This window comes from Delphinus delphis, chromosome 5 (genome assembly GCF_949987515.2).
Source record: "Delphinus delphis chromosome 5, mDelDel1.2, whole genome shotgun sequence".
In the NCBI taxonomy this organism is placed as follows: Eukaryota; Metazoa; Chordata; class Mammalia; order Artiodactyla; family Delphinidae; genus Delphinus; species Delphinus delphis.
The window spans coordinates 47,776,495-47,793,107 of record NC_082687.1 but is presented as its reverse complement, the minus strand read 5'-3'; the positions used below and the strand labels follow the sequence as shown (position 1 = coordinate 47,793,107).

At 45.7% G+C, this 16,613-nt stretch overlaps 1 protein-coding gene across 1 annotated transcript in view; it reads left to right on the top strand.

Moving 5' to 3' along the window:
- The window catches only part of PARM1 (prostate androgen-regulated mucin-like protein 1), a 97,956-nt gene that overhangs the window by 50,752 nt on the left and 30,591 nt on the right, over positions 1–16,613 (top strand). Inside the window, exon 2 of the mRNA XM_060011697.1 lies at positions 13,950–14,645. Coding sequence (XP_059867680.1) covers positions 13,950–14,645 — 696 coding nt within the window. The remainder of the gene's footprint in view (positions 1–13,949; positions 14,646–16,613) is intronic.

Sequence of the window (16,613 nt, the reverse complement as noted above, 5' to 3'; positions counted from 1 at the left end):
GAAAGAGGATTAAAGGGAAGAAATGATAATTAATGAGTATCTTACTTTAGAGTCTTACTTAATAGCCTACTAATCCCTTTCACCTAATTGTTTATTCCCTTCTGTCTTTAGTCCATTGGGGCTGCTGTAACAAAATTCCACAAACTGGGTGGCCCATAAACAACAGAAATTTACTTTTCACAGTTCTGGAGGCTGGAAGTCCAAAAACCAAGGCACCAGCATGCGCATTCCAGAGAAGGCCCTCTTCCTGTTTCCTAGCCGACAGCCTCTCTCTGTGTCCTCACATGGTAGAAGAGGCTAGGAGTCCTGTGGGGTCTCTTTCATAAGGCCACTAATCCCATTCCTGGGGACTCCACACTTATGAGGTGAGCACCTCCCAAAGGCCTCACCTCCTAATACCAACACTCTGGGCATTAGGATTTCAACATATGAAGTTAGGCGGGAGACATAAACATGCAGACCACAGCACTGGCCTTTCAGCATACTTGACAAAACAGACAATCTGCGTGGAGAAGAGGTGGTAGAGGAGGAACACGACAGTGCCAATATCAGAAGTCTTTATCTGGAAAGGTCAGGTGCAAAAGGCCCTAAGCATCAGCTTACACGAGGGGAAAACAGAGTCCAATTGCAGCTGTCCACGGAAAGGCTATGTGAAATATAAAACAAATTTCTCTCTCTTCTAGTCTGCCTTCCTCCATAATCACTTAGACACCTGGGTGCCTTGGTCAGAGCGGGCACTCAGTACGTATTTGTTGAACTGGATCTAGACAAACAAAAGTCTAATCAAATATTTTAAAAGTAAACTGCTAAGTGATGCGTAAAGTTTAAAAACGAGAGTAGGATGCCATTCTAGTGAGTGTGTCTCATGACTTACACCTCATGGCTCTGACCAAGGCAGGCCAGCTTGTCTAACAGTACCAAGGCCCTGGTCCCTGATTGTTGTTGAGGGCTCTTTGCTCTCCTTCCTCAGCCTGCTGCAGCCACCTAGCCCCACGCCTGTTCTTAACAAGACTTGTGGTGAAAACTGCCCCACGATGTTTCTGAACATTTTTTTAATAAGGTGGAGAAATACAAATCCTTTTTAGCTGTGTGGTGTTTTTTTGTTTTTCCTTTCTGATGCATTCTGTGGGTGTGGGAGGAGGCTCAGCTTTCGTAGACATCAGCCTAGAGAATATACCGCCAGGAACACTGACAGGTCCAGCTGCCTGTGGCTTTGTCGAAGGACGTGGGGAGCGCTCCATCCTGGAGGCTCACAGCTGACGCCAGGAGGAGGAATAGTTCCCTTTAATGATGCCTGAAAAGTGCCTTTTGCAAATCATTAACAAATTAAAGAAGGTGAAGGCATTTGGGCCCAGGTTCCAATTAGACAGAGATCCACATAATAGCCTAGTATTTATTGAGCTCTTACTTTGTGCCAGGCATTGTGATAAGCATTCTACATGGTCTGTCATCTATACTGCAAGTAATGGAAAACCTGAACAATACCTTAATCCCCAAAGGCATTTGTTGTTGCTTTAATAGGAAGTCTGAAGTCAGGCATTCTAGTCCTGGCTTGGCAAGATCAACAGTATCATCAAGGAGAAAGGTTCTTTCTCTCTTTCACTTCCATCATCCCTAGTGGGTTGACTTTCATCCTTAGCTCCACGAGATGGCTGCCACTGTGCCAGACATCACATCTACATTAAAGGTAGGAAGGAGGAGGGACAAGTAGGCACTAAGAATTTCTCTTCCTTATATATTGTTTTTATATGGAAGCAAAATTTTTCCAGAAACCCCTTAGCCTATATCTCATCAACCTCATTTTGCAGAACTGGGGCACATAGACACCTCTAAGTGCAAAGGAGGCTAGAAAAGGAGCATTAGCTTTTATAGCTTCTGTAGGTAGACTGGCAAGAGGGGATTGGGAATGGCTATTGGGTTAGTCAAGCAACAGCTTCTGCCTTATATGGATTATTTATTTAATCCTCTCAATAACTCTGTGAATGGAAGTACTGTTGTTATCCTAAGTTGGCCAACGAGGAGATAATAATTAAGAGACTTGCCCAAGGTCATGCAGCAAATAAGTGGTCTGGCTAATAGCTTTAACAGTAACAGGCAGCTATCTAGCAAGATGGTTAAGAAGACAGGTTATTGAGACAGATTACCTTCTAGAGTTTGAATCCAAGTTGTGCTACTTTCTAGTTATATATCCTGGGAAGTTATTTAACCTCGTTCTGCCTCAGTTTGCTCACTTGTCAAATGGGGATAATAATAATAAATACCCTAGGTTTATTGTAAAGGTTAAGTGACCTAATACTTGAAAAGTATTACAGGATTTGGCTTTTAATAAGCATTGGAAAAGTGTTAACTAAGAAGCTATGAAGCAAGCAGTTTCATTTATAACAACCCTAAAGTGGAAATAGCCTACCTGTGCACCATTGGTAAAATGGGTTAATAAATTGTGGTATATCCATGCAATTGAATGCTCTCCAGCAATGAGAAATGATGCATTATTAAAATATACAACAACATAAGAGAGTCTCACAGTGAGTGAGTCTCATAATTCAGACATGAAAGAGTACACACCATATGACTCCATTGATTTGAAGTTCAAAAAACAGGCAAAGCTAATCTGTAGTGATGAAAGTCAGAATGAGTCTCCTTCAGAGGATTATGTCTGTGAGAAGGTACAAGGGAACTTTCCGGGGTGCTGGAAAAGTTCTATATCTTTTTTTTTCCTTTAGTTTTTTATACAGCAGGTTCTTATTAGTCACCCATTTTATACACATCAGTGTATACATGTCAATCCCAAAAGTTCTATATCTTGATCTGAGTCGTGGTTATGCAGGTATGTACACGTGTAAAAATTCATGGATTTGTGCACGTAAGATGTATGCATTTTATTGTATATAAGTTATTCTTCTATCTTAAAAGGACACAAAAATTTTAAAAAGAAACTAGGAAGCGTAACCATAACCATTCATACTGACTGACACCTTTGCAGAAAACCCTCAGAAGAAACTGTTGGCAGGAAGGGAAAGGAGGCCCACCAATATCATGGGTCATTCCTCTTCTCTCAGAAAGCCCCCGCGGCCCTCTCCTGAAGCACAGGAAATCTCCTCTGTGTCATATTCCCAGTCTTGGAGATGTGTTTGCACTGGAGCCATCCCTGCCCTCTTGCCTGACTCCTAGGTGATCAGTGGTGGACTTTGGTGGTGAGGCAAACAGGAATACAACATCTCTCTGCATTTCATGGGCGTTATCCTGTTAGTAGTCAAATTGCCTACAGATTCACCAGTCAGAATGCCAGGATGCATCAGCCTGGGAATGCCCCCAAGAACTGTCCTGCCAAAGGCAGATTTCCATGGAGCTGACCACCTAAAGAGCTCTGGCTCTTCGTGGAACAAGAAGGCATGGACGGTACACCCACTGAGCTGGAGACAAAGTGAGGCAAGAAATGGACAAGGGCATTTAGGCTGACAAGGCAGTGGGGCTGAGAAGGCATCAGGGCTGCCTCAGCCCTTTGGGCAATTCTAAGCTTCAAAAAGATCCTCTGAAGGAAACGGTTCAGAGTCAAAGCAGACCGATACTATGGACTTTCTTAAGTTCTGTTACTTTCCAGGGCTGCAGAGTATAAGAAATGACTTGATTGTGATTTGGGCCTGTGGGAGGTGGAGTGGAAGGAAGGGGTGTGACCTTCGACGAGGCAAGAGACTGCTGCATTTTTTTTTTTTAATCTTTGCGGTACGTGGGCCTCTCACTGTTGTGGCCTCTCCCGTTGCGGAGCACAGGTTCCGGACGCACAGGCTCAGCGGCCACGGCTCACGGGCCCAGCCGCTCCGCGGCATGTGGGATCTTCCCGGACCGGGGCACGAACCCGTGTCCCCTGCATCGGCAGGCGGACTCTCAACCACTGCGCCACCAGGGAAGCCCCGAGACTGCTGCATTTTATGACACCCGAACACAAAGCCTTTTTTTCCTTTTCAACCGGATCAGTCTCCATCCTGGGTTCAGGTGGTCCCAGGCCCGGCTTTGGCCCACGCTGCCCCAGCACTTCCCTGATCCCCTTAGTCTCCAGTCACCAGAGGGATCCCCCTCTTCCGAAGGCTGCAGGGCTCTAGATGGAGCACAGGCTGTGAATCCGTAACAGTTACACATCTTCATTGTGGGCCTTTGTGTACACTCTTGCCCTGGACCCCATACACGTTGGGACTGGGCCCACTGCAAAACCAAACACTGGTTCAGAAGATCCCCTGCAACCTGAAGGAGGCGTTAGGTCATCTTCTTCTCCCATCTCACTACCCATGGCTTACGCCCATATCTACCTTAACCGCAAAGCGGCCGAAGAGAAGGTACTCACCCTCCCTACGTCCTCTTTCTCTTCGCTGCCCCACCCAGAGAAGCCCCAATGTGGTTTCTCCAGAATTTCGGGTATCTGCTGGCATCCTTGCTCAGCAAAGCCTCCTCCTGAGGCCGGCCACCACAGTCAGCCTCCAACTTAAAGATAATGAGTTTGGGGGGGCATCTGACTGACAAAGACAGATGCTGCTTCTGGCGAAAAGAAAGAAAATGGTGTATTTCCTTTCCCCAGGAAGCACGACATTCTTCACAAACGTTATTTTCTCATTAGCACTCACAGCCTCCACAGGGAGCCTGATGATATCATGAGTCCTGACTTCACCCATAGAGAAATTGAGCCATACGCCAGTTCTGCCCGTTCTGATTCGATGGCTGGAAAACAGAAGGTCTTTTCCTCTTTTCGGACTAGAATTAGATCTCATTTCCATCAACAAAACACTCAGGAGGATATGGCTCTTCTGCTTTGAACAAGTGTCTTCTTAAACACAGTTTGATGGCTTTGGGGCATATGCACATTCTGTCTAGACCTATGAGGGCTTTCAAATGCCATATGGTTGGACCAGACTCTGATTAGTAATGGGTTTGCAGATGTTAGATGAACCTTCTGGAGTGCCCTTAGCAGCCCAACCAAACGCAACATGGGGAATTTTGGTTAAGTGTGAGGGTCCCAAACAGCGGCTTCACTCAACCTAAACAACATTAAGACCTAGCTTTTATGTTAAGTATACATATCATTTTAAGATTATTTTGTACTCTCTCCCTCTCTTAAAAACTTGCTGAAGTTTAGTCCATTCAGTGCAGGGATGGTAAGGCCCGCCTGTGTTTAGGCCGACTGATGGCCCGCATTTCAATAGCTGGTGACTCTGGTCTATATCACGCACAGAGAGAAGAAATCCCTGCAGTTTCCAAAGTGGAAACAAGTGAGCAAAAATAGCAAAAGTATGTTTAGAGACTGGTCCAAAATATCCTATTAGCTGGTAGTTTTTATGGAACGTACAGACATATCAAAGGGAAGATGCATTTCTGCCATCATGGCCCAGCGTATAAGCAAGAGAATATTTGTTTTTCAAAAGGTAGAAAAATCCATGTTTTTACTGAATGAATATTTGTGGAGCACTTTCTCTGGGCCAGGCACTAAGACACAAACAATAAGCTGCAGTCCCTGTTATTAGGGCTCGCAGCCTGATAGGAGACAAGCATGGGGAGAAATGGCTCAGGATAACGTGTGTTATGATTAGTGCTGTGGCCACACAGAGAAGAAGGGCTCTTTCAAGTTGGTGAATCTTCACAGAGGACGTGAGGCTCCAGAGTTCTCAGAACTGGGCTGGGGAGAGGGGAGCCAGGGTGGGAAAAACAGCAGATGCAAATGCAGGAGCGGGGCAGCAGGTAGTTCAGGAATGCACGCTGATTCCGATTGCTGGAATCGCTCGTGAAGGGTGGGGTTGGGAAATCATAAAAGGTGTTATGTGCTGAACCAAGGAGTTTGGAATTTATCCTGAGGCCATCCATTATGGAGCCTGCAGCAGGATAAAAGGGAATAAAAACGTTCACAGGGTCGGGTAATTTTTTTAAAGCCCACTCTATTGGCCCACACTAGAGAATGTATTATGGGAGACAGAGGAAAACTGGTGCTTGATTACCTTACAAACATGAGGCCCAGACTTCAAAAACACCCTTGCATTTCCCAGTACAATACAGTGGGATGGTTATAAGGTTGGCCTGGAGCCCGACAGTTTCAGGTTCAAGCTTCGGCTGTGCCACGTACTAGCTGTGTGACCTTAGGGAGGTTGCTTAACTTTTCTGATCCTCTGTTTTGTCATCTGTGAAACCAAGATAACAATGGATATTACTATTGAAGAGATGATGCATAGAAAGTGGTCAGCACAGTGTCCTTCATAGAGTCCTCAGCTCATTCTCTCATTCATATATAGGTATATATTTGCATTCCTACTGTGGATCAGACCATGAGGATATGTGGTGAGCAAATCCACTACAGTCCCCGCTCCATGTGAATCTTAGAGTCTAAAGGGGGAGGCATGCATTAAACAAAGCTTCCCATAAGTGATTACCTAGCTACGTGCCAGTTTCAGTGCTATGAAGTTAAGATACAAGGTGCTCTGAGCACATAAAGGGTTGAGGCTGGAGGAGGCGGGTGGATTTAGCAAAAGAATCAGCAAAGGCCCTTAAGCTAACACTAAAGGATGAATAGGAGTAACTCAGGCAGGCGTAAGAGGGAGAGCTGTTGAGGCAGAAGGACTAGGGTAAAATAGAAAGCTGGTTTGGGGCTTCCCTGGTGGCACAGTGGTTGAGAGTCCACCTGCCGATGCAGGGGACACGGGTTCGTGCCCTGGTCCGGGAAGATCCCACATGCCGCGGAGTGGCTGGGCCCGTGAGCCATGGCCGCTGAGCCTGCGCGTCCGGGGCCTGTGCTCCGCAACGGGAGAGGCCACGACAGTGAGAGGCCTGCGTACCGCAAAAAAAAAAAGCTGGTTTGTTCTGGGATCTGGTGGGGAGCAAGGCTGAAGAGGCAACACTGGGCTTGGGTCACAAAGAGCCTTCTAGGCCTCAGTGGGGATGTGAAGTTGTATCCTCTGTGCAGGCTTCCTTTCCTCCCCTCCACCCTCAAAGGGGAGCGACATGGTCCAGTTGGCCTTGACCGTTAGCAGTTCCTTAGCGTGCAGACCTTCAGCAGCTGTCGGGCCTCTGCAAGGCAGGCCTGGCGTGATCCCCCGAGACCGCAGGCCAAGGCACCACTCGGGCTGACTTGGCCGCCCAGGAGAGCACTTGACTGTGTTTTGATCGAATTTCACCGAATTTGCCAAAGCTTTGTCACATGTTTTCTCAGGCACTTGACAAGCCAAGGGCAGGAGAGGACATGCTGTGGGGGATTAGGGGGAGAGAACAGGTGAGCAACACAGGTAATCAGGCCATCTGGGACTCTGGCACTGACCCAGTTTGCTGCTCACAAAACCCAGGAAGAAGTGGCAGTTCAGGGCACTCATTATCCAGCGGCTGCCAACGTTGCAGACCTATCTTCCTGACACCCAGTTGGGCAGGAGGCAAGAGCACATCCACAGAACGCAGACTCTCCACCCTGGAATATCCTGTAACTCCCCTCAGCACTGGGAGAACTCGCCTACCTGTCCCAGCCATCAGCCCCCAAATCTCTCTTCCTAGCAAGGCAAGAAACCCGGGCTCAAGCCAGACCTGTTTTTTTTCACATATCAAAGGATAGTACACATGGAAACAAATAGTTTTCTATCCACCTAAGCATCTGCTTTTCTTCTGAGCAACAATCTGGCAGCTATGCTTACAACATAAAAGCTTTAATTTGACCAAACTTCAGGAAAGACTTCCATTTGTAAATTTACAAGGAGGAATTTCAGATTAAGTTGGCCCTTATACCCCTAGATCTCTCATTTGGGCCAAGTCTGAGAGATTTCCTTCTTTGAGTCACTCCATTTCAGGCACGTGAGCCTGTCACTGCCTGGGCACGGACACCATGTCTGGTAAAGTCACCTCTAATTTAGCGGTTAATGGGTTGAATTTCTTTATTCTATTTACTCTGCCATTTTCTCAAGGAAATATTAGAACTAATTCTTTTCTTCAGAAAGTAGCTGTACTTTGGGTGGGAAGGTGTATGGGGCACTACATTATTTTTTGGGGGGGTTGGTTTTGTTTACCTTTAATGACTTTTTGGAAGTATAGTTGATTTACAATATTGTGTTAGTTTCAGGTGTACAGCTAAGTGATTCAGTTATACATATGCCTATTCTTTTTCAGATGCGTTTCCCTTATAGGTTATTACAAAATGTTGAGTATAGTTCCCTGTGCTATACAGTAGGTCCTTGTTGGTACATTATTTTAACTTCTTTAGCTGTGCAGTCTCACATGGGCTCCTCCTTGCTTATTCTATAATGGTGGTTGCTAAAGTACGTTCTACCGGCCTTTTTGAGGCTGGGCACACTGTGCCGGTGGGGAATTCTAATTCTGACCCTGTCTCTACATGATTCTTTCCAGGCAACACTGCCCAACTTCTTCTCTTAGATGTGTAAGGTCAATTACATCACTTCCCCTCCCTGTGTCTCTTCCCTCATTTATCAAATGAGGGGCTATAATCATGCATCACTTAGACCCTCTCTAGCTCTAAAAATTTTTTTGAAATCCTGGGATATATCCTTAGCTGTTTGAGTTAATCAATTTTGTAGTCCTGTGGAAACACGGGTTCTACCTATGATAAAGCAGAAATGATATTTCCTCAGGCTATCTCAGTGATTCTCAATGTTGAAACCAATGGGATGGCATTTGGAGATGGAGTTTTTGGAAGTAATTAGGGTTAGATGAGGGCGGGGCCCACATCATGAGATTAGTGTTCTTATTAGAAGAGACACCAGAGGGCTTTCTTCACCACCCCCTCCCCCAAGCACATACCAAGGAAAGGCCATGTGAGGTCACAGCTAGAAGGTTGCCACTTACAAGCCAGGAACAGAGAGCTCTCACAAGAACCTGAACTGGCCCACATCAGACTTCTCAGCCTCCAAACTGTGAGAAGCAAATTTCTATTGTTAAAGCCACCTAGTCTATGGTACTTTTTTCTGGCAGCCTGAGCCAACTAGGACAGCAAGCATTCTCTAGGATAGTCATGGCACCTGAGCCTTGGATATCTTCGTGATGAAAGTCATGGTGCCTGAGCCTTGGATGATATCTTCATGGTGCCTAAGCCTTGGATATCTTCATGATGAAAGTCATGGCACCTGAGCCTTGGATATCTTCATGATGAAAGTCATGGCACCTGAGCCTTGGATATCTTCATGGCGCCTGAGCCTTGGATATCTTCGTGATGAAAGTCATGGTGCCTGAGCCTTGGATGATATCTTCATGGTGCCTAAGCCTTGGATATCTTCATGATGAAAGTCATGGCACCTGAGCCTTGGATATCTTCATGATGAAAGTCATGGCACCTGAGCCTTGGATATCTTCATGGCGCCTGAGCCTGGATATCTTCATGATGAAAGTCGTGGTGCCTGAGCCTTGGATATCTTCATGGTGCCTGAGCCTTGGATATCTTCATGAAGACCAACCCTCATGTACTCAGAGCAATATGGAATGTATCATCGAACAGGCAAAGCAGAGGCTTTTAATGCCTTGTCCAAGTGAAGATGAGCAGCGTTGTCCCACAATTTCTATGCATTGCTGTTTGTTAGGAGTCGCAATTATCTGAACGAGACTGCAAAGTACTTTAAATGAGTACTAAATAGGTAGCCACGGGAATGACCACGTCAGTCCTCTTTGGAAGCAGGAAGGGTAGGAGTTATAAAAGTATATGAGTCAGAATTAAACAAGAAAATGGATGTCTCCAGCCACAAAACTAATTCTTGCAGCATTTCATTTTCAGCACTATAATGATTTCCATAGTACAGCTTTTAGCTCCACTGGAAATGACAATGCAGGTGTCGCCCTGAATATCATACACTTTAATGGCATCTTGTGTAGTCTCATCCTTTCAGAACCAACTCAAATGTCATCTCTTCTGTGACTTTTCTAAATGTCATTTGAAAATGACTTTGTATATTTTTGCATTCCACAGTCCCCATACAATATTTATTCATCTTGCCTTGGGGCTCCCAGTGCAACTTGCTTGTAATTCCATAAGATGCTTATCACATCATATTACAGAAAGTTGTGTGTCCTTTCTGTTCTGTTAGATAGTGAACTCTTTGAGGGTAAGGCCATGGACATAGAAGTTACTCAATAAAAGCTTGAATGAATGAATGAAGTCTTGCTCCTTTGCATATGACTCATTCTTCATTCATCCCAGAATTCCAAAGACTCTGACTCAGCTGCCAGACTAAGGCTCTACCTCCATCTGCCCACCTATTATATGATACTAGAAACAGTAGTTAAACATTGTCTCTTTTTTTTTGGCCTCAGAATCTTTAATGAGCTATGAGAGCTACCAGGATGCAAAGCCAGTATGCTCTAAGGTCACATATGAAGATTTGATATTTTCATAATATTTGTCCCAACTGTTGTTTTGTCCATATTTCAAAGACCTCTTGACCTATATTCATCCTGAAATTGTTGACACTTCACAGCTCCCAAAAGTCAACCACAGAAACATAGACTATTATGTGGCTTAATTTGGGAGGTGTGCCCCCAGTTTACTAGGAGAGTAACTTTCCTGTAGTTTACGGTCTTGACCAACACCTTTAAATAAAATTGAACCAATCAGCTTGGCAGGGGTCAGGTGAAAGCCCATCAGAAATGAACACGCAACATCGCTAAAATGATAAGCCACTGGAAAATACAGTCAGTACACAGAGAACTTTTCAGGATCCCATAGATGGATGGAAACTGTCGCTTTATACACAGATATCATGAATTAGCTAACAAAAGTCCCTCTGTCGTGATACTTACTGATTAAAATGTAACTTCCTCTCAGAAAAAAAAAATAAACCAATCATTTTGATAACCATCCAAGTGTTAAATTCAGTTAAATATTGAGAAAACTCTGTTTTCAGGTTAAATTCTATAGCACAATTTTCCATCAGCTACTGAGTCTGTCATGCAGATGAATGAAGAAGTGAGCAGATCTTATCCCAAATGCTTACATCCCTCTGCATTCCTCTTTTCTCCCTTCCTCTGTGCGAAAATCTGGCCCATTTTTTTTTCCCTTATGAATCTTGATCATGTTTGGCTGTTACCTATATGCTACCCCCAAGGAAATCTCCTCAGAGTTTGGAGAGTTAAATAGTTGAAGACCTAACAAGACATCAGGCATCAGTGTATGTTGTGGTGGAAGGACAGAGGTTGACATTGTAAGCAAGTTTCCTGCCTTCAAATAACACCAGGTAGGCAGCCAGCCCCCAGGCAGCTATGATGGATGTGGCCATACTAAGTGATGTGTTGAAGGGAGTAGAGAAATACTGGGGTATTGTTTTAAATAAAGTTCCTAAGTTAATTCATTTTTCCACGCTCCCTCTTTACCTCCCTCCTTATCTCCCTTACTCTCTCCTTTCCTCTCTCCTTCCTTCCTCCCTCCCTCCCTCTCTTCCTTCCTTCCTTCCCCCCTTCCTTCCTCCTTTCCTCAAGTACTTATTGAGCAATTATGATGACCTAGGCACTCTTCTAGGCTTGGAGGAAACAGCAATAAATAAGACCAGGTCCCTGTGCCCTCATGGAGCTTACATTCTGGTAGAAGAGAGGTAAATTAGGCAAATAAATAATATGTAGTTTCAAGAAGAAACTTTTATTTTATTTATTTTATGAAAAATAAAAATGAGCAAAGGGTGTGACAGTTCCTCAAAAAATTAAACGTAAAATTACCATATGAACCACCAATTCCACTTTTGAGTATATAGACCCCAAACAATTGAAAGCATGGTCTCAGACAGATATTTGTGTACACATATTCAGAGCAGCATAATTCACAATAGGCAAAAGATGGAAGAAACCCAAGTGGCCATCAGTGGATGAATGGATAAACAAAATGTGGTGTATACATACAACGGAATATTATTTCGCCTTAGAAAGCAAGGAAATTCTGGCTATGTGCTGTAACATGGATGAACCTTGACAATATTTTGCGAATAAGTGAAATAAGTCAGAAACAAAAGGACAAACATCGTACGATTCTATTTATATGAGGTACCTAAAGCAGTCATATTCGTAGAGATAGAAAGTAGAATAGTGGTTTCCAGGAGCTGGGGAAAGGGAAGAATAGAGAGTTATTGTTTAATGGGTACAGGATTTCAGTTTGGGAAGATGAAAAAGTTCTGGAGATGGATGGTGGTGACGGTTGAACAATAGTGAAAAGGTACTTAGGGCCAATGCACTGTACACTTAAAAATGGTTAAAATGTTATGTATATTTTAACAATCAAAAAATCTTTTAAAAAATAAGCAAGGGGAAGGAGTAGGAATGACTTTGGTTAGGACTGTCTGGGGAAGGCTCCTCTGAGGAGGAGCTGACATTTGAGTAGAGATCAACTAGAATGATGATGAGAACATGGGATGATGACATAGGGGAGTAGTTTTGGATTTTGTTCTAAGCACAACCTTGGGAAGGTTTTGGTCAGTTAATCTGATTTGCCACTTTAAAATATTATACTGGCTGCCATGTGAAAAGTAGACTGAAAGGAAGAAATCTGGAAGCTAGAAGACCAATTAAGAGACTGTGGCAGGGCTTCCCTGGTGGCGCAGTGGTTGAGAGTCCGCCTGCCGATACGGGGGACACGGGTTCGTGCCCCGGTCCGGGAATATCTCGCATGCCGCGGAGCGGCTGGGCCCGTGAGCCATGGCCGCTGAGCCCGCGCGTCCGGAGCCTGTGCTCCGCAACGGGAGAGGCCACAACAGCGAGAGGCCTGCGTACCGCAAAAAAAAAAAAAAAAACAAAAACAAAAAACAGACTGTGGCAGTTGTCTAGACAAGTGACTGGTGGCTCAGGTGATGTTGAGATAATAACGGAGGTGATGAGCAGAGATTGGATCGGGATATCTTTTTAAGGTAGAGTCATCATGATTTGCTGATGGATTGGATGGAGGAGGGGCAGTGAGGGAAAGAGATGCATTAAGGATGATATCTGGGTTTTCTCAACTGAGTAACTGATAGGTCTTGCCATCCACTGAGATGGAAATGACTAGAGGAAAAGCTAGTTGGGGAATGGTAAGGGGTGTGGAGAGGCAATCAAGAGATGTGTTACATAAAAAGTGAAATCATAAACTCAGGGTCTAGCAGAGTGCTAGTACATAGAAGCCATTTATTAAATACTTGAATGAATAAATGAATGAATGAAACTGAATGGGTAAATGGAGGTAGGGAGGAATGAAGAAAGGAAACTAACTCTAAATTTTACAAAATATGAAAGAGAATATTTGGCAAAATGACATGATGGTAAAGACACCAGGCTAGAATTTGGGAGAACTAGGTTCGAGTCTAAGAAAATATTTACAAACTTCAGATTCCTTCTTCCTGTCAGCTTTTAATCTGGGACCTCCCCCTTTACTCCTCCACAGGAAATGCGCTCACAGCTTTATTCACCCCGGTGGACAAGCCCATAACCCTTGCATCCCTGTACAAGGTTGCGGAGCTCACAACCCTAACAGGGAGCAGCCAATCAGTGAGCTCCTACGGCAGGGAACAGCCAATCAATGAGCTCCTCTGACAGGGACGAGCCAATCAGTGAGTGGTTGGCTTTGCACTCACCAACCATGCCTTTTCCCCACGCCCATCACACAGGCTGGGCATCCCCGCAAGCATTGTGCAACAGCTCCCTCGACTGTCCAGACCAATTCTCATAAAATCAATTCCGCAGAGTGTCTCGGTTTTTAAGGGCCTGGCTTTCAGCAAGCAGAAGACAAGGTTAGTTCATGCTGTGTACTGGCTGGACTTGTGTTGACCGATCCACTAATTGCTCCTGCAGAGCCTTCAGGCTGGTTCCTACTGATAGTCACCAAGGGAGGAGAGAGCAACAGTGGGAAGAAACTATTTTTAAAGTCACCTTCACAGTTACAGAGGCACAGTGTAAAATGAGAAAGACGTGAAAATACTGTAAAACGGCCTCGCCGCGCAGGTTTTCACACATTAACCACCTTTGTACTGGCTCTTCTACAGGACTGAGGCTACAGAGCGCGTCTGAATCAGCCCTCTCGCCTGTTTCTCTTCCGGCAAAGAGCAGCCCACCAACGGCCTTCTCTCCGCAAAGCCCTCCCGCCTCCCCTACCGGTGGAACACCCAGCAGCTCGGTCCTCCCAGATACAGCATCGGCCCGGACATCTCCATCCGCCAAGAACGTCTCCACAGAGCCCAGAGAAGAGGAACCCACCAGCCCAGCCTCCAACTGGGAGGGCACAGACACAGCCGCCTCACCAACAAGCGGTGGGGTCCACTTAACACCTACGCTCGAGGAACACACTTCAGACACTCCCGAGGCCGGGGCGGCAGCTACAGGGTCGCAGCCCCCCGTTGAGTCTCCCGCACTCACCTCCCCTCAAGCGCCAGCCTCATCACCTTCACCCCCATCAACCTCACCACCAGAGGAGGTTCCCTCTGCCCCTGTGAGCACCAACCGTAACTCCGCTGAGGCCAGCACCAAGCCCACAGGAGCTCTAACCACATCAGAGCCCCCAGCGGAGGAGCACATCTCTGGCCACGTAGCCACTTCACATGCCCCTGCCGAGCCAGTGCCCACCGGGACCACGGCCCAAGCAACTGTGCCCCCCAGAGTGACCTGTATGCTGATAGACACGGAGACCACCACTGCCCCCCCCGGGGTGATCATGCAGGAAGTGGAGCATGCGCTAAGTTCAGGTGAGTCTCTGGCTAGAACACGTGGCCTTGATGACACTGAGGTGCTAAGTATGACGTTCAGTTGACCAAACACAACGGATTAAGTTTGAATGTTGGAGTGCAACACCTAGCTGAATTATAATTCCTAAGAATTTCCACAAGTGCAAACTTCACTTTTAGTCTCTTAATGATTTCCCCATGATAGTTCATTAATTGTGGCCAGTCTTTATCATTTGTCTTCACGTACGTCTTCATCTATGTAAACCAATGAGACTGGTTAAGCAAAGGCTTTGGGTTGAGCTTCCTAGGTTTCAGTTCTGGCTCCTGACCTTGGGCAAATTACTTCATCAGGGTGCCCTTATTTTTCCTCATCTGTAAAATAGGGATAAAGAAAGCTGTATCCTACATGGTTCTTGTGGAGATGAAATGAAATGACATATAAAGTGCCTAGAATAGTTCCCGGCAGAGAGTAAGTACTCAGGAAATATCAGTTGTTATTATGATTTTGCTCGATGTATTAATGCAGTGTTTACCTCATGGAAACAGTCAAAGAAAGTAGGGCGGGGGGGGGGGGGTGGTGGAGAGAATGTGCTTATTCTTCAGAGTCACTGATATATTTCATGGGAAAGACAACAACTTTTGTGGAATGTCACGTTTGTTTTTATTCTCCCAGCAGCCCTGTAAAGTTAGTATTATTTTTATCTTGATTTTGCGGTCTTGGAAATTATGATAGAGAGAGATTTAGGGTCTTTTCTGAGGTCACATGCCTCTGACATTGAGGTGAAGTCTGGAAACTTCAGGGCATTGGGCAGGAAAAGGCCTTAGTAGGAACATTTGGCCTCTTGATTAAGAAACAGTGAGGTGAGAGCAGCCAGCAGATGAAGGGGAAAATGGAGCGTTAGGCCCTCACCTGAGTCATCTTGCCAGGGGCCACGGACTCAGAGGGGAGTATTTGGGACTGAGCCACACAGCACCAGCTGGGGTCAAAGAAATGGCTGTGACCGAGGAGAAATTAACATCTTTTAACAAATAACTGATAAACAACCATTACGAATGGAAACTCTGGTACACAGTGGAGGTGGGGAGAAACAGAGCTCAGATTAACAAGACATAACTCCTCATGGAAGAGCTCACAGTTTACTAAGGGACAAGGTTCCAAAGAATTGCAAATTCTTATTTCAAAGGCCCAGTATCAGTGAGAGTCCCAACAAGAGAGAGAGATGCAATCAAACTGGGCTAAAGGAATGAATTACAAAGGTACAGCTGGTGGTGTATAAGAAAACCACAGGGCATCATAATTGCAGAGCTGTCATGAGTCAGACCTAGGAGGAGAGAATAGTAACCAGAACCCAGAAGGAGGGTCTCGTAGAATAGACCACCCTGGGAGGAGTCGGGACTCTTGGGGGAGGGGCACAACTAACTCAAGGTTAACCTCTGGGAGTGAAGGGAATCTATACTCTGCCCTCCCTCTCCCCCCCTACTCTGATATGCAGCCAGAAGCCAAGGACAAGGAAGCCCATTGTGGTGCATACTGTTCAGCCTCCTGGAGGGCAAGTCAGAGAGCAAAGTGGAGAAAGGTGGAGAGTGGATCTGCAGAGGCAAAAGGAGGGAATCCGGCACTCGCAGTCCAAGCATAGCTTCCTCTGCGTAGCCCCGTCCCCATTAGCGCCCTGTTTGTACCTCCGGCCAGTACTCAGCACGCTGTGTTTAGATGTGTGCTTTCTGTCTTTACTTTCTGCCTCATCCCCACTTTCTGTCTGATACTTTCCATGCTGCCAGCATGCAGGGAATATCTCAAGAATGGACTCGGTACCTGGAGGAGAGTGGGTGTTGACTTCGGGTCCTCAGGTCTGTCCCTAACAAAGGTGCCATCCAAGAACAGGCTTGAGGCAGTGGCCCCATCTCTTCCCTTTCCTCGTTCAGACCTCACCCACCACCTGCACTACTTTCTCAGTCTTCTAACTGGTTTCCCTTCCTCCACCCTCTGCC